Source organism: Siniperca chuatsi, linkage group LG2 (assembly GCF_020085105.1).
Source record: "Siniperca chuatsi isolate FFG_IHB_CAS linkage group LG2, ASM2008510v1, whole genome shotgun sequence".
Taxonomy (NCBI): Eukaryota; Metazoa; Chordata; class Actinopteri; order Centrarchiformes; family Sinipercidae; genus Siniperca; species Siniperca chuatsi.
Genome location: NC_058043.1, coordinates 7,353,192 through 7,371,829, shown reverse-complemented (window position 1 = coordinate 7,371,829; position 18,638 = coordinate 7,353,192). Strand labels below are relative to the sequence as shown.

The window sequence follows — 18,638 nt, the reverse complement described above, 5'->3', positions numbered from 1 at the left end:
AACAAGATTCAGCTCAGTTTCCAGATGTTATAAGTCATGTTGTTTTCTCGTTATTACTAGATACCAAATAATTCCGTTTCAACAAGTTTTTTTTTATTACAACATGAATTTATCTTGTTCTATCATTAAACTTTTCTTGTTACAATATGCGAAGTTCGTCTGTTGCTATAACAAACATTTCTTGCTTTAACGAGATTCATAAGCAGTGGTCCAAGACGTATTCAGATCATTTAATCAAAAGTACATATTTTTCCTCTTACCTGTAGTGATATTTATCCATCTAGATTGTTTTGGTGTGCGTTGTCGAGTTTTGGAGATATCGGCCGTAGAGATTTCTGAAATTTTAATATAATGGGACTATATGCCACTCGGCTTGTGCTCAAAGCGCCAAAAAAATACATTTGAAAAACTCAACAGCAACTTCTTTTCCAGAAATCATGACCTGGTTACTCAAGATGATCCACAGACCTTATTGTGAGCAGTTTCATGTAGGAAGCATTTTACTGCTGTAGATGTTTAAGGTCGAGCTCATTTGAACTACTTTATATATTGTTGGGTAGTTTAATCTACAACAATGCATCATATTCTATAAGATCATCATGTGTTTGTAGCGTTGCTGTCCTGTGAGAACTACGTGTCTCTAAAAAGTTTTCATGAGCTCAGAAAAACAATCGTTTTCAGCTTTGTGAGGATTAATTTTGGTGATGATCCAAGGGGGGTTTAAATAGTTTATTTAGCTTAAGAAGTAGGAGAATTTTCTCAATCCATAAAAGGAAAAACTTCAGTTTAACAGAAACATTCAAAATCACCAAATTTGGAGATACATGGTTTTCACTGGACAGGAACGGTATGAATAATTGTATAAAGTATAAATAATATATAAGTATAAAGTTGCATAAAATGGAAATACTCAAGTAAAGTAAAAGTACCTCAAATTTGCACTTTAGTACAGTACTTGGGTAAATGTACTCAATAATTAATAATCACCAGTAGTGGAATGTAACTAAGTTATATAAAAGTCTATTGTTAAAACAGAATTATTTGGTACGTAGTGATAACATAAAAATGTCACCATAGCATGAAAAATATCGTATTATAATGTGAAAATGCTCTCATTTTAACGAGAAACTGAGCAAATATATTTTTGTAACAGCGGCAGCAATTTGCTGCCGTACTTACTCACTGAGGCGTTGTGATATCTTGTGACATCGAAGGCAGCTGGAAGCATCAGCTGTGTCCCATTTCAGGCTCAGACCGACTGTTGTCACCTGAATTTAGAGCAGACAACTGGTATTTATCCTTTGGTCTTCGGTATCCCACAATCCTTTGTGCTCTGGTCACGTGTTGGACCCTGTAAGCCCCGCCCCTCCATGGAGGCGGAGCCTGAAATGGGACAGAAGCGGCTTGTGTGGTGGCGTCTCCACAGGATCATTTACATTAAATACATTAGAATAAATTAGAACAGAAAAAAGTTGTTCAGTTGAACTTCAAAATAAAAGTCCAGTGGATTGTTTTATTTTGAAGTGACCTGTGCGCTTAAAATATTTAAAATTTTAAATAAATAAATAAAAGTATTGTCAACATCAGCCATGAATCATCGCTGATCAGTGTGTACGAGGCTGTCTCTATGGCAACATTATCACATGACCCGAACCACATGAAGATCTTCACTGAAAGGTCATCTATAACATTTCCATGGTAACAGAAAGTACAAGAAACCCTGGTTGCTATGACAACATTGCCGACTACTGGAACTGTGGCTGGACCATGATCATGTTGAACTCACATGATGCTGGAGCTGGTCAGGACCAGATCAGTCCAGTCCCGGGAGGTGAGTAGGACAAAAACCTGAAAGTCTGACCTGGTCCATCGCAGATCAGGGGTTCAGCTTCTGCTGCTCAGTACTGATCTAGTTTGGTTCTGGTTTTGGTTCTCCTGAGCTCCAGGTTCTGGTTCTCCAGGCCAGAGTGATGTGGTCTGGATCTGTACTGGTCCAGGGTCTGCACCAGTCCTGGTCTGGTCCAGTCCAGGTTCATGTCAGTCTGAGAGCAGCTGGACGAAGGAGGACGGAAACAAACCTCTCCGGTCCGGTTCGTCCTCTATGTAACCATGCTGCGCACACACACACACACACACACACACACACATATTTAAATTTATATATGTACTGTACATTTAGATAAACTTGAACTGGATTTTGATTTGATTTTATATACTAATATATATTAGTTTTAGTCACATTTTGGTCATTTGATTATTGTTAGCTTTGTCTCATTTTTGTGGTGCAATTTTTAATTTGTATGCATTTTTTTTCCTGAGCACTCTGAGGCCACAGCTGCCGCCATCTTTGTTGTGTACAGTTACCATGGTTACAGGTTATTGTCTACTGGAGGCTAGTGGGAAAAGCACTGCTTACCTGTACAGACTGTTTAATAGTCCACAGACAGTGTTCACTGTCTGAGTTTAGCTTGAGATGAACAGCTAAAACGCCTGATAACATTAATACACAGTAATCTTCCTCTAGTGAACATCAAGAGGAAGATTTAGATGGTTGACTGCCAACATTAATCCTGCATTCATTCCCACAGATAGCAACATGAAAGACAGCCCTTGACAACGTCACATTAGCTTACCTTTTTATAAAGGCCAGTGGTATTTATTGTGAATGCATTTAGTCCATAAATACTTTTTCCTTCCAAGAACCGGTAACGTTAGCTAACATTACTGGCAAAGACAGCTATAGTGAAATACAAGATGCCGTATATTAGTGCAACAGGTGAAACAGGCTCTGAAGGACAGATCATTTTGGGCGGCGGAGGATAACTTACCAAATTAGGAGCTACAGTGTGTGATTCTGCAGATTTATGAAGGTTGCTGAATAAGTCTCTCTTTAAAACAGTAATTACTTCAAATCTTTCAAATTGTTAAATTTTATTCTTTGACGACAATTGTAATATATTTCATCATAGTTTTTGTTTTCAAAGGTTACTTTTTATTCAGTATAAGTCTCGTGTTTGTCATGAAAAAAAGTGGTTGAATATTTATTGTCACAGTTTTCGTTAACAAAATGAACACTGAGGTTTAAAGAGTCAGGTGAACATGAACAAACAGGCACGGCTCAACAGCTCGGAGGACAGCTGAGGCCGCTTTGCAATAGTTTCTCCAGAGCACCAATCAGAGTGCAGGATGATGATACGTACCCACCAATCACTGTCCTCCTGTCCCAGGACCACCAGCACCTCTCCCTCGGAGAAGCTCAGCTCATCGTGGTGGTCGGCCTGGCAGTCGTACAGCGCCTCAACCCGACGGCTCGTCGCACCCCGAGGCTGATGGACATAAGCAAATAATACTGAAAACGTTCCTACTAATAGTTATTTTAATCAATATTAATAATTATTAGAAAAAGGGTTACGTTTCTGAAAAAATATGCTCACTGTCAAAGCAAATGTAACTAAGATTTATATAGTTGCTACACATGGTTGTTAAGGCATCAGTAGGTGGTTACTATGTGTTCATATGGGGTTGCTAGGCTTTTGAGAAGAGTTGCTAAGGTGCTGCTGGAGTGTTGTTATGTGGTTTCTAAGGTGATTCTAGGTGGTTGCTAGGGAGTTAAAGGTTTTTGAAGAGCTCACCAATGATCTGCGAGGAAGCAGCTGGGGGGCGGGGCCTCTTCTGTTACTCTCAAAGCTCTGAGAGCGATGATTGGTGGGAGACCCGTTGGGCGGTGCTTTACTGGCAGGGTGCAGGAAGTGGGAGGAGCTACTGTCACTGTCTGCCCTCCGAAAACCTCAGAGAGAGAGAGAGACAGAAAAATTTATGTAAATATTTAAATATAAAGTTACTTTAAGGAATATGTAGCTCATGTATCAAAGGCAGCTGGATTTGCACAGACATTTCTCGCTCATCATTTGATTGGAAGGCAGCCAAAGTATATAAGATTTATAACTTTTTTTTAAATATATATATTTATTTTTAATCAGGCCATAAATACAATTATAATTTACCATATCAGATCATAAATCAGACAGGTGCTGTGGCAAATCAGTTATAAACTTAAGCAAGCACTTGAGCCTAAAGATTCAATGTTTATACGTTGATACAGATGATCAATCAAATTGAGAGGTTGGCCATTTCAAAACAAACCTCTCCGGTCCGGTTCGTCCTCTATGTAACCATGCTGCGCACACACACACACACACACACACACACACATATTTAAATTTATATATGTACTGTACATTTAGATAAACTTGAACTGGATTTTGATTTGATTTTATATACTAATATATATTAGTTTTAGTCACATTTTGGTCATCTCATTTTTGTGGTGCAATTTTTAATTTGTATGCATTTTTTTCCTGAGCACTCTGAGGCCACAGCTGCCGCCATCTTTGTTGTGTACAGTTACCATGGTTACAGGTTATTGTCTACTGGAGGCTAGTGGGAAAAGCACTGTTTACCTGTACAGACTGTTTAATAGTCCACAGACAGTGTTCACTGTCTGAGTTTAGCTTGAGATGAACAGCTAAAACGCCTGATAACATTAATACACAGTAATCTTCCTCTAGTGAACATCAAGAGGAAGATTTAGATGGTTGACTGCCAACATTAATCCTGCATTCATTCCCACAGATAGCAACATGAAAGACAGCCCTTGACAACGTCACATTAGCTTACCTTTTTATAAAGGCCAGTGGTATTTATTGTGAATGCATTTAGTCCATAAATACTTTTTCCTTCCAAGAACCGGTAACGTTAGCTAACATTACTGGCAAAGACAGCTATAGTGAAATACAAGATGGCGTATATTAGTGCAACAGGTGAAACAGGCTCTGAAGGACAGATCATTTTGGGCGGCGGAGGATAACTTTTACCAAATTAGGAGCTACAGTGTGTGATTCTGCAGATTTATGAAGGTTGCTGAATAAGTCTCTCTTTAAAACAGTAATTACTTCAAATCTTTCAAATTGTTAAATTTTATTCTTTGACGACAATTGTAATATTTCATCATAGTTTTTGTTTTCAAAGGTTACTTTTTAATTCAGTATAAGTCTCGTGTTTGTCATGAAAAAAAGTGGTTGAATATTTATTGTCACAGTTTTCGTTAACAAAATGAACACTGAGGTTTAAAGAGTCAGGTGAACATGAACAAACAGGCACGGCTCAACAGCTCGGAGGACAGCTGAGGCCGCTTTGCAATAGTTTCTCCAGAGCACCAATCAGAGTGCAGGATGATGATACGTACCCACCAATCACTGTCCTCCTGTCCCAGGACCACCAGCACCTCTCCTCGGAGAAGCTCAGCTCATCGTGGTGGTCGGCCTGGCAGTCGTGCAGCGCCTCAACCCGACGGCCTCGTCGCACCCGAGGCTGATGGACATAAGCAAATAATACTTAAAACGTTCCTACTAATAGTTATTTTAATCAATATTAATAATTATTAGAAAAAGGGTTACGCTTCTGAAAAATATGCTCACTGTCAAAGCAAATGTAACTAAGATTTATATAGTTGCTACACATGGTTGTTAAGGCATCAGTAGGTGGTTACTATGTGTTCATATGGGGTTGCTAAGCTTTTGAGAAGAGTTGCTAAGGTGCTGCTGGAGTGTTGTTATGTGGTTTCTAAGGTGATTCTAGGTGGTTGCTAGGGAGTTAAAGGTTTTGAAGAGCTCACCAATGATCTGCGAGGAAGCGCTGGGGGCGGGGCCTCTTCTGTTACTCTCAAAGCTCTGAGAGCGATGATTGGTGGGAGACCCGTTGGGCGGTGCTTTACTGGCAGGGTGCAGGAAGTGGGAGGAGCTACTGTCACTGTCCGCCCTCCGAAAACCTCAGAGAAGAGAGAGAGACAGAAAAATGAATGTAAATATTTAAATATAAAGTTACTTTAAGGGATATGCAGCTCATGTATCAAAGGCAGCTGGATTTGCAAAGACATTTCTCGCTCATCATTTGATTGGAAGGCAGCCAAAGTATATAAGATTTCTAACTTTTTTAAAAATATATTTATATATTTATTTTTAATCAGGCCATAAATACAATTATAATTTACCATATCAGATCATAAATCAGACAGGTGGAGAAGCTGTGGCAAATCAGTTATAAACTTAAGCAAGCACTTGAGCCTAAAGATTCAATGTTTATACGTTGATACAGATGATCAATCAAATTGAGAGGTTGGCCATTTCATTAATTAAAGTATTTATTTAATTCATTATTTTTAATTTAATAATTTTTGAGCAGTTTTCTTTTTAATAATACCTTAGCAGATTTAGATTTCTTTTTAAATATTTGTGATAAGTTTTCTACATTTTATATAAAGCAATATATATTTACTTTAAAACAAAAGAAGCAAAGAGGAATACAAAGAATATTGGATGAGTGCAAAAATTATGCAGTAGAAGCAAATGGAAATAAAACTTGCACTTTTGAACTAAAGTGGGGCAACCAAAAATTATTTCCATTATCGATTAATCTGCATATTGTCTTTCAATTAAATCGATTAATTGCTTGGTCTATAAAATGCCAGAAAAGAGTAAAAAATGTTCACCACAGTTTCCCAAGGTGAGCTTTTGTCTGTTTACTATAATGTAGAACCAGGAAAATCAGCTAATTCCCACATCGGAGAAGCTTGAACCATCAAATATTTGACATTCTTGTTTGAAAAATTACTTAAACGATTTATAGACTATCAAAATAGCTGGCATTTAATTTTCTCTTGCCCGACTAAATCGCCGCAGCTCTACAATAAAGTATTAAAACGACAGCAAACAAAATACAATGATATCATATATGAAAATGTAAACTAATCTGTTTAAAGTATTGGATTAAAAACTAGAATTTATAATCTAACTTTATCGGCTCCCTGAAATTCCTCCTCCACCGGTTAAAGGTCCTGGGCCTCAACAGTGAGCTACCATTTTTATACAGTTACACATGATAGATCCATCAGACCCCAGACAGATAAAACAGACGTGGATGTGAGAGGAAGACGCTGGAAGTTTCTGGACAGGATGTACCTCTGTCTGGTCGTTCAGCCAGCGAGCTCAGAGGAGAAGATGGACTGGAGAGACAGACAGACAGAGCGAGAGGGGAGACAGGTTTATTATCTGATGCGTTATTCAGATCCAGTCCACTAGAGGTCTGTACAGCCTCTCGGTTCAGCTGTTTCAGCTTCAGCATTCACTGATAAGAATAAACTCCTGACTTTAACCTTACATGTCTTCTTCTGTTCATTTAAATTCAGTGGAAAAACATTTTGTGTATCATGTTGTTCCAGCTCTTCATCGAAGCTCTGTGATGTTTCCACTGAGTGAAATATTCAAACAAGATGTTTTTTATGGCTCAACCTTTCCATCAAATGGAAATATTTTACATCTGCTGCATCATTTTAGACACATTTCATCAAAATCCAGCCAGACATATAGACAAACTTATTTAGGAGAAATTGAATAAGAAAACTGGGTTTCAACAGGTTGAAGGAACTGTCTTAGATATTGCCAGTCTCCGCACAAACCTGTACATAATTATACACAAGATGTAGCCAGTTTTTTTGTGACCAGGATGTCCTCTAACACAGTGGTTCCCAAACGTTTTTCCCCCCAGATGTACACCGCACCGCCATATCAGATGATTTCAAGTACCCGTTCATCAACACCACCCATCATACATATACATACTGTATATATACACACTTGGATATTGTTACAGTAATTCTTTTCATTCAGTTGAACTGTCAATTTTAAGTTGCTTTGGTCAGGTTTGCCTTTGTACTACTAATGGCAGAAACTAGATGTTTCTAACCATTTATCCATTACTTTTAGATAAGTATTGGAACAGTTTAATTTAGCTAACTATTTCAGCTGTTTATCATACTTCTTCCATTACTGAATAAATACAATGCAGACAACATAAACAGTTGTTTCATCTCACGACATAATCAAATCTAACCTTCCTCGTGAAATCACTTTTTATGCCTCCAGTGTGATCACCACCATGTTGTTGTATGGATGGTTTCTGATTGAAACCATCCGGCGTGACATCATTCCACTACAGATCCAATCAGAAACCTTGTTCCCTTGGATGTGTTTATTGTCATAAAACGTGAATTTCTGTTTAAATTCAGTGTGATTGTGTCTCAGATACTCACACACACTTCTTAAAGGAGGAGTCTGGGCCGCTGTAGATCCTGGGACTGGTTGGCAACCCGTAATCTACACACACACACACACACACACACACACACACACACACACACACACACACACACAGTTAATAACACAGTATTACTTTGACAGATTAATTGCAGCGTGTCTCTCAGATGTTACCGTGCTTGCTGGACTCGGAGCAGCTCCTCTTGTGTCGGACGGCGATGTGAGGGGGAGGGGTCGACTTTCTGTTTCGTATCAGGGGGAAGAAAACCTCCCCCTCTTCCTCCTCTTCCTCCCCTACTCCCTCCACCCCAGCAGGAGGGGGAGGAGGAGGAACATTGGGAGCTGGAGGACGACAGAAAGTAGAGATGGAAGATTGATTTTTGTCTTCAGAACCAGGTCTTTATTTCTGATTTTCCCTTGTTTTATAAGTATATTTGATGATATTTTAAGCCTCCTAGTTTTCTGATCTGCTGCTTGTTTTAATTTGCTGTTAATACAAAATCAACACTTTCTCCATGTTTACCTGTTTTCTTGATGAATTCAGAATAACGTGCATTTCCACAGCAGAAATTCCAACAGTACACCACTCTGCTGAAAATACGTTCTTTTTAACAATAACACTGTTGTTACTTTGCTGTTTCAATCTCTGTTAAACTACTATCACTGAAACTCGTGTTGAGTTTCATCCTGCAGATGTTTCATTAAAAACCCACTCAGCACAAATTGTCATGTATGAGTAAAGATGATCTGTTTATGTTTGGTACAAACCTTTAACCAAATCAAACAGGTGCACATCTACATTCAGGTACACTACCCCTAGCCATAGAAACTGTTTGAAAAATGTCTCAGAAGAGAAAATATTTGGTTTGTTTTATGAGAATGAAGACTAGGTGAATTTCACATTTTATTGCTCATTATATGATGCTTTTAGGGCTACAGATTTTAGTAAAATGTCCTTTATTTCTGATGAGTTCTTCTGGTTGGATGATTATATACAAGACTGAGGCTGTACTTAAGCACAGCTGTGCTTTCAGCTAAATACTAACATTTGCAAATGAGTACTAAACACCAACTACAGCTGAGGCTAATGGTAACGTCATCACTTTTGCAGGTATTTGGTCATGAACCGGTATGTATTGGACAAATAGAATTTGTGACCTGATGATCGCGATTGATTAAAACTCAGGTGATTAAATCTTGAGGGGACATGAATGTTTCACAGCTGCAACAGTATTTTTTATGTCCTATAAGTCTATTTGAGCTGGCAAATTATATGTGTTTGAGACAATAAACAGCATAACTAATTACTTTCTACTTTGAGGGTTATTTTTTTTATCTCTATCGCTGTTTTTAAGCTACTGTCAATGAAAGTCAACACTTCCTGCAGATGTGTCACATTAAAAGCCTACCAAAATGGAGGAATCATGCCCTTTGAGCCACTGTAAAGCTTTTAATGTGAAATATCTGCAGGAAGTGTTGGCTTTCACTGACAGTAGCTTAACAGACATTAAAAACAATTTAAGTTAATAAGTGAATGAAAACAGTATTAGTGTTAAAAAGGAGAGTATATATCAGTTGTATATCAGCAGCGTAGTGAGTACGACATGACCGTTGTTGTACAGAAGGAATTAATGCTGTGGCAATATACATTATACTGAATTTACCACATGATACATAGTACAGGTATAGCCAACCGTCCTCCAATGTTTTTAAACAGGCCTTTTACTAGAAAAAAGGTGTGTTGTTTTTCCAGTCAGGCAGCAGATGAAGGCAGAGAAATGCCTGGAAACATTGCAGATGTAATAATAAAACACACAACAATCAGAATCTGAGCTCACCTTTGACCCTGGGAGGCAGCGGAGGTGCAGGGGACGACGGGGAGGAGGAGGCGGGCTGGAGGCGGAGCCAGAGGGCCGGCTGTGGAGATCCATAGCCATGGCGAGCCTCCTCCCCACACTGAGCAGACCTCCTCCTGCTCCTCCAGGTACTCCAGAGGAGAGCGGGGTGATGGAGGAGGACTGACTGAAGCTGAAGGGACGGGAGGAGAAGGAGAAGGATGAGGTGAAGGACGAGGAAGAGGAGGAGCGCTCCTTCTTCACTGGACCGTTCTGAAACAGAAGAGGAGAAGTGAGAGAGTCACACCGCTAAACTAAAATTATTATTAAAATTATGGGCATTAGTGTTGCAATAAATGGTTTAGGACTTAACTACATTTCAGTAAATATATAAAACAATCAAGGCTTCATGCACATAGACACTGTTATTCTCCAAAGAAGCCAAAATAAAATATGTCCTCAACTATATGGAGATGAATAACACACAATTCAATACAGTTCCTCCAACAAACAAGAACAATAACTCTGAGTACAAGAAGGGCAAGAAAAAAAGAAAGGAGAAGGAAATTAAATAATAGCTCTAAGAAGGCAAGACAAATATAAAAATACACAAAATATGAAAACTGCACCATCACCGTCACCATCCTAAAATAAACATTATTGAGTGTCATGATGAAAATTAATGTTCCAAGTATTTTCTTCTTTGCTTTATTAATTGTGCGATCTGAGACTTCTGCATTAGAACAACAAGCTTGGTGCATTCAGCCACTACTTCCAAAATATTAAGAAAGGCAGATAATTAATAATAATAATCCTCAACAAATATTAATGTTATGGCAGAGCTGAGTTTTCAACAGCAAACACCAGAATCTAAAGCAGTCGACCTTGATATTTTTCTTCTCGAACAAAGGAGCAATCAAGCAGAAAAATCAGCAGGCTGTCAGTTGCCATGGTTACCTTGTCGTCAAATTCATCGTCGCTATCGTAGAGATCGTCGTGACGAAGCCTCCACTCGTACTCCACATGGACGTGATGGGCAAACTGGTTGGATTGGGCCTGCTGCAGCTGCACAAACACACACAGGTACAGTAAGTGTAACATTGACATTGATCAACAGTCGCATGTAGAGAAGTTCAACTATGACCTCACCAGCGCCTCACAGTGGCTGTGCTTCAACCTGCGGCTCACGTCCAGAGGGGTCTCTCCTAACTCGTTCTCTGTTCACACACAAACAGTTACAATGTTAATAATATAATATATATATAATGTTCTCTGTCATCATAATCATCCACAGGAAAAGTTTGTGTACTTCTACATTTGTAGTGACGATATTTTTGAAAAGTAACTTTCAAAAAAATGTCTTCACTGACAAAAATTTCCTCACTTTCCAAAAATGTCCCTACTTTCTAAGAATATCTTGACTTTACAAAATGTTTGAGAGTTTCCAAAAAATATTTTGGGGTTTGAACTTGGTTTAGAAAGTGAGGAATTTTGGCTGTTTGAGAGTTAAAACTTGTTTTGGGGTCCTCAAAATACAGTTTACAAATGAGGTTAGTGTGTGGGGATGTGTAATGAGGGTCCTGTGTGTGTACAGTGTGTGTGTGTGTGTGTGTATATATGTGTGTGTGGTTGTGTGTGTGTATTACTGATGTGTGTGTTGGCCCGGGCTCTCAGCAGCAGTCTCACACAGTCGCTCTTGTTGTGCAGACAGCTGTAGTGCAGCGCTGTGTTTCCTGCTGACGTCTGCACGTCCACATTAGAGCTGAAGAAAAAAAAAAAAAACACGCAGGTAAACACACAGGTGTGCACATACTAACACACACACACAAATGTTGTCAGAGCAGACTGACCAGTTCTGAGCAAGGAAGTCCAGGATGTGCAGAGACGTCCTGTCAGCCAATAGGACGGCTAGATGGAGCGCCGTCTCCCCTTTCTCCTGTTGGCATGGAAACAGGAGTTTACCTGTTTGTTTACTGGTGTATGTGTGTGTGTGTGTACATGTATAGCTGTACATGTGTATACCTGTATGTGTATCTGAATGGGTATAACTGTATGTGTGTATACCTGTATGTGTGTGTGTGTGTGTGTGTGTACCTGTGTGTACCTGTATGGGTATAATTGTATGTGTGTGTACCTGTGTGTGTAGTGTGTACCTCTGTGTGTGTGTGTGTGTACCTGTGTGTATACCTGTATGTGCGTATACCTGTGTGTATACTTGTATGTGCGTGTACCTGTGTGTATACCTGTATGTTTGTGTACCTGTGTGTATACCTGTGTGTATACCTGTATGTGCATGTACCTATGTGTATACCTGTATGTGCGTGTACCTGTGTGTATACTTGTATGTTTGTGTACCTGTGTGTATACCTGTATGTGTATACCTGTATGTGCGTGTACCTGTGTGTATACTTGTATGTTTGTGTACCTGTGTGTATACCTGTATGTGTATACCTGTATGTGCATGTACCTGTGTGTATACCTGTATGTGTGTGTGCAGTGGCTGGCTCAGGTCCGTCCTCTGAGCGTGCAGCTGGATCAGACTGTAGATGTCGCAGCTCTTGGTCGCCTCCTGCAGGCTGAGTCGCAGCGCTGCAGATGAGCTGTGGCTCCGCCTCACAAAATGAACGTCCTGATACTTTGATAGGATGAAGTCTTTACGCTCCGCCCTGCACACACACACACACACAGTATCAAATTCATTAAAATGAAAACAATTTTTAACCAGAAGAACATACACCTGTGTGTGTGTATGTGTGTGTGTGTGTGTGTGTGTGTGTGTGTGTCTTACATGTGGCTGTGTTGGGAGGGCTTCAGTGACGGACTCAGGAGGTTTGCCTCCAGTATTTCATTAAAACCAGAGTTACCAACATTTCTAGCCAACTGGGAGAGAGAGAGAGAAGACAGAATTTTCTCACTACCTGCACTCTAGTAGATACAGCAGGAAATTCAATTAGAAAACAAAGTTAGAGTCACGTGAAAAAGTATATTTGAGGTCATCTCATTAGCTAACAAGCTAATTCAACACCAATCCATCCTGTAGTTAGCTGGTTTAGTGAACTGGAACCAGGGGTCCCATTCAGTTTCACCATAGACAATTTTAGGTGATTCATAACTATATGATAGCACTTCAACAACTTGGATTGACATGAAACTCTCCTAGTTGAACCATCAGTACGAAAGATGAACTGTGTTATATCAGAAAATATCTTGTTTTGTGGACATAAAAAATGTAAGATGAGATGTAAACTATGACTCCCAAGGTGCATTTCAGTAAGAAACATCCAATGACAGAGCTTTAAATTCTCTAATGTGCACCACTAACGGTGATTAGAAACTAAAATTGACGGTGTTTAGAAAACTGATTTTATCTGCAGCTTAAACCTGACAATTATGGGGTTGTGAGATTTGAACTCTGACCTAACCATAGACTGTATATAAAGATGGACGACATGACAGCTCCCCAAAAGTGAAGCTAAACATCTCGATCGCCCTCCGGTGGCTGGCTGCAGTATAGGTCATAAAGCCAAACTAAAAACACATTCTAAGTACACATCAAATAAATTTTTCCCCAAAGTTGGTTTCTGTCATTTTAGGTAGTTAGTATCACGATGATGTATGTTGAAGTGTTCGTTTTTCAGATAAGTTTGGTTTAAATTAGTTATTTGATGCTATAAAAAGCGGGTTTCACGTCATGATTGACAGCTGAGCCCTGCTCGCGACTGATTCAACCGGGTGTATGGGCGGGACCTCGATACCGCAGCTCCAACCCCAATCACTACTGCGCAGACTCTGGCTCACCAGAGCAAGATGGCAGCTCCTGTATCCGGAATATTTTGGCTTCATTTTTGTACAGTGAGAGGAAGTGGAGACGCGTCGTCCATCTTTTTATACAGTCTATGTTCCGAACTCAACCCACCCTCAACCCTACAGGATGGACTGCAGATAGTATTAGCTCGTTAGCTAACAGGCCAGACCTACCAGCAGGTCTGAGGTCCCCAGACTGTCCAGACTCAGAGACTGGATCCTGGAGACGTGGACCCCCATCTCCCTGTGGATCCCTGAACACTCGATACAGGTCAGGATACCCAGATTGGTCGAGAGCCATCCAGGATCTACAGAGAGAGAGAGAGAGAGAGAGAGAATTGAAGTTTATTATTTATTGTCGTATCCATTAGATGAGTTTCACTGAGAGCAGAATCAAAAGTAGAGATAGAAAAAATGTTATCTAATTAGTGCTGCGACTAATGATTATGTTCATTATCTAATAATCTGCCAATTATTTACTCAATTAATCATTTTGGTTTATAAGATGTGAGAAAATAATGAAAAATGTCCATCACAGTTTCCCAGAGCCCAAAGTGACGTCTTCAGACTGCTTTTTATGACCAACAGATATTTGGGTTTACTAGGTTTACTATCATAGAAGCGTAAGAAAAACAGAAATACTCACATCTGAGAAGCTGGAAAAAGGGAATTTTTGAGTTTTAATTTAGAAATGACAAACAATCATCAAAACTGTTGCAGATTTTTCATTTTTCCAATTCTATATCTGATGTTTTTTATTTATTGTATTTGTCGCTTGTTTGTTGGTCGTCTTAACTGTAAATGTTTTTGTTCTCAGGCCTCTCTTAAAAAAAAAAAAAAGATCTTCATCTCAAAAAGTGAGTTTTCATCTACCTGTTTTAAAGGTCCAGTGTGTAACATTTATGAGGAGCTATTGGCAGAAATGGAATATAATATTTATAAGTATGTTTTCATTAGTGTGTAATCATCTGAAAATAAGAATCATTTTCGTTACCTTAGAATGAGCCGTTTTTATCTACATAGGGAGTGGGTCCGCTTCCATGGAGGCTGCCATGTTGCACCACCATGTTTCTACAGTAGCCCTGAATGGACAAACCAAACACTAGATAGGACCGTTTGCGTTTTTCACAGGTTTTCACGGCCACCGAAGTTTCTCCTACACGCTTGGAACGGGAGGGTGAGACTAACGGTATTCACATGGTTGCAAACTGCACTTTCAACGCTAGATGCCACTAAATCCTACACACTGCTCCTTTATGCGCATTTTCAATTAACGCATAAAAAAACCTGAATGGAAACGCCGAAAAAATCTCGAAATGCCGCAAAAAAGTTTTTAGGCTTGGCTGAGGTGGAAAAGTTGGTTTATCAATAAAAGCAAAATGTGGCAGGCAGATGAAAACATCAGATCTGTATGGAGCGATGAGACTGTAACGCTCCTCAAATTAATACATGAAACATACATAAATGCCATATTTCCATCATGTTTACCACATCGCTTTTCACCATCTGAAGTTTGACTGGCGCTCTTTTAATTACATCATCTTGTTGCGCCCTCTTCTTCTGCGATGGTTTAATGGCTCTCGACTGAATTAGCGCCACCAGCTGTTTATCTCGACGAACCAACGTAATAATCGTATAAAAAGGCAGTGGATGGAAACGCACATTCATTCGCATTTTCTTTTGACGATTTTCTCGAAATTCTGTTCAAATCTGTGCTACATTTGGATGGAAACCTGGCTAATGACACAACCTGCTTAAATTAAGAGTTTCTGGAGCTGAACATCCATGTTTAGTTAAAGGAGGGTGGAGATGAGGTGAGAAAGCAGACAAGATGCATTCATTGATTGATTGATTGATGAATAGACAGAGACTACCTGGAGCTCCACAGTCACAGCAGTTGTTGTTTCCTGGCATCCGTCTGATGTCATCAGTGATGGCTCGGGTCAGATCCTCCATGCTGCTCTCCCCACCTCCTCCCCCTCTCCTCCCCCCGTCCAGAGCCACGCTCAGAGCCTCCTGCTTACTGTTACTGAGCACCGAGATCCATCTGAACACACACACACACACAGATACACACAAAACACATTCAGTAAATAAATACATGATGATACCAGTATCAGACTTTATCAACAGCTCCTCAGAATAGTTTATTTTTGACTCACGCCACACACTCAGCTTCATCTTCAGCCAGGAAGTGGTAGGTCCGATTATCTGGAGGACAAAGTGTCTGTTATATATTACACAATTATATATTACCACATATAATTGTTATGTGCATTTCTACCATGGCCACTGAAAATTCTGGATTCTGATTGGCTGGAAGGTGTGGATTAACTTTTAGGAGCCAGACAGTATAACTGGACACCTATGATGTACATGTTTGTCTGCATTTCTAAATGAATGCACAAGTATAAAACTGTAGGTAAAGACGGCAACAGTAAGGCTAAAGGCCTTTGAGCGGATGTTATTTAGTAACCACCACCAACAAAAAAAAGATAAAATAGCTGCTCAGTCAGAAGCCCGCGAATGTAATCTGAAATGTGTTTGATATTTGCGTGAATCTGGACGTCCAAATCAACTAAAGGTCGGAAGAGAGAAACAACTTTAAAAATAACGTTAGCTGTGGTGAAGCCGGTAGCTTGAGTCTGAGGGACGTGCTGCACTGGAGAGGAAACACGACCGAAGTCACAGGTAAGAGGATAACAAAACTTGTTGGGATTAAAAAAAAACAAAAAAAAAACTCTTGGCTCAACCTTGTGAACCACTTCCTGTTTAGTTAGATGTTACCTAGCAACGCAAACGGCAGCAATTCTGAGGCTCAGGAACCATATTTTATGTTTAAAATTGAAAAGCGAGATCTAAATTAGTTATAGGTATGAGTAAATGAACGACGAATATGGCATTTTGTTGGCAAGTTGCCGTGGTCTATGCAGGAAAACACCCTCCAAGTTTGTATGTCCCATGATTGTAACGCAGGTGGTTATAATCCCCCGTGTCATCCATTACAATCATGGAACGTACAAACTTACTTACTTACTACGGATATTATCGTTTACGTACAACACAATTACATGTGTTTTATATCACAAACTAATATTATATATCATATAGTTATTTGTTATTATATTTATGCTTATGTGTACGTTATGCTTGACTGACATTATGCTTTATTATATTTAATATGCAAAAATACAATATATATATAGATCAATATTTTAGATGTAATGTATTGTATATAGTTTTCATACTTTAGTTTAATTAGTTTGTATCTGTATCATGTTCCTGTGTGTGTGTGTGTGTGTGTGTGCGTGCGTCTTACGAGAGATGAGGTCGAAGCATTTCTTGTCCTCCACACTGGGTTTAACCTGACAGGTGAGCAGGTTGAGTCTGGTAGGAGGTTTATTAGGCTGAGAGAGAGAAGAGGGGGTGATCAGTATCAATCAATCAAACAAACCAATCTTTATTTGTATAAACACCTTTCATTCAGGTTATTGCAGGTTAGAGTGCTTTACAGGTGACTGACAAACTAGTAAGAGTAATAAGTGAACAAAAATAAATAGTAAAACTATTAGAGACGAATGCATATCAAATATAGACAAAACATTAATTAAAATATGAGAAAACAATAAAAGCCTAAAAACCAAAAGACTAAAAATGTTGGAAGTAATGTTGGAGATTCTGCCATTAAACTTTTCAACAACACTTTTCAAAGCTGTTACCAACAAAAGAGAATAAAGACGATCACAGGAACAGATCAAATATGTCTGACCTTAAACTTGATTTGGCAACACCCGTAGTGATAACAGCCAGTGTCGTTAATGCTACACAAACACTTGTTGAGCAGCTACTTTGTTTGGTGACGACATGGGAAGTTGTGTACACGATATGCTTGCCGTTCAAGTGGTAAGTCGTGAGAACATCACTGCTAAGCAACGGCAACATGGACACCAAAAGACTCCTCGTTGTTCTCTTGTCATTCTTCGCTTCTTTCCAAGGAATGTTGACTAACTTTGTATTTCTACAGCAAATTATATTTACTGTTTGTCAACCGCACACAATGTTATTGACTTTGAATCTTGCTAGAATAACATTAGCTTTCTGGCTCATAGCTGAGCGGACTATAAATATCTCCCTTTGTCGTATCTAAGGTTTGTCCTATTTACTGTAGGAGTGAACGTTTCTATTGCATAAGAACTTTATAGGATGGTAATGAGTGTTAGGTATTAGTCAAATCCTCAGGTGTTACCAGGGAAACTACGGAGCCCCTAAAGGTCACGGCGAGAAGCCTTTTGAGACTACTTGCGTTCTCTCGCAACACTTTTGTGTTACCTCGCAATACTTTTCTTCTTCCATTCCTTCAGAGCCATTTGTCTATTTCCGCTCAGCTGCTCCCAGCGCAACGCCCCAGTATATCAGCTCATTGAGTTTTACTTTGAACTGGGCATTAGGTATGCTGATATAGTGCTACTGTTCAATAGGTATGCATGGTTATGTAAGTAGTGAAAGCAGTACAGTAATCTGCAGGATGCTGTCGGTTACTGCACTCTTACAGTACTTTAACCCAGAGGGGTTTCACTGAGGAAGAGGAGACAACTCCAGAGGCAGAATTACAGATGTGCAGTTGAATCTACCTCATAAAAGCTAATGTGCTGTATTTGTATGAGTCAAAAAAAGCAACAAACAAGAAGGCGACTGAAATGCTGCAAACAGAGTCTGTGGTTCTGTCACAGAAAGAGCCATTGAACTACTTGCAGAGACACATCAGGAATGCAGACCAACGCAAGCTGGACAGCTTCAAGTGTTTCTGCACAAAACAAATTAAAGTAACCTTTAATGCTGAAACAGGTTT

At 39.4% G+C, this 18,638-nt stretch overlaps 1 protein-coding gene and 1 long non-coding RNA gene across 2 annotated transcripts in view; one reads left to right on the top strand and one right to left on the bottom strand.

The window, feature by feature from the left end:
- Nucleotides 1-889: 889 nt before the first annotated feature.
- The window catches only part of LOC122887554 (arf-GAP with SH3 domain, ANK repeat and PH domain-containing protein 2-like), a 28,785-nt gene continuing 11,036 nt past the window's right edge, over nucleotides 890-18,638 (bottom strand). The window contains 18 exon segments of the mRNA XM_044220877.1: nucleotides 890-2,112; nucleotides 3,201-3,326; nucleotides 3,633-3,787; nucleotides 7,017-7,060; nucleotides 8,147-8,210; nucleotides 8,325-8,492; nucleotides 9,989-10,030; nucleotides 10,033-10,258; nucleotides 10,943-11,050; nucleotides 11,135-11,202; nucleotides 11,632-11,747; nucleotides 11,836-11,921; nucleotides 12,465-12,651; nucleotides 12,774-12,865; nucleotides 13,964-14,097; nucleotides 15,664-15,836; nucleotides 15,952-16,000; nucleotides 17,109-17,196. Coding sequence (XP_044076812.1) covers nucleotides 2,038-2,112; nucleotides 3,201-3,326; nucleotides 3,633-3,787; nucleotides 7,017-7,060; nucleotides 8,147-8,210; nucleotides 8,325-8,492; nucleotides 9,989-10,030; nucleotides 10,033-10,258; nucleotides 10,943-11,050; nucleotides 11,135-11,202; nucleotides 11,632-11,747; nucleotides 11,836-11,921; nucleotides 12,465-12,651; nucleotides 12,774-12,865; nucleotides 13,964-14,097; nucleotides 15,664-15,836; nucleotides 15,952-16,000; nucleotides 17,109-17,196 — 2,001 coding nt within the window. The 3' untranslated portion in view covers nucleotides 890-2,037.
- Nucleotides 3,781-7,214, top strand: LOC122887561. The gene is made up of 2 exons (XR_006380566.1): nucleotides 3,781-4,122; nucleotides 6,174-7,214. It is a non-coding gene; the product is annotated as an uncharacterized LOC122887561 (long non-coding RNA).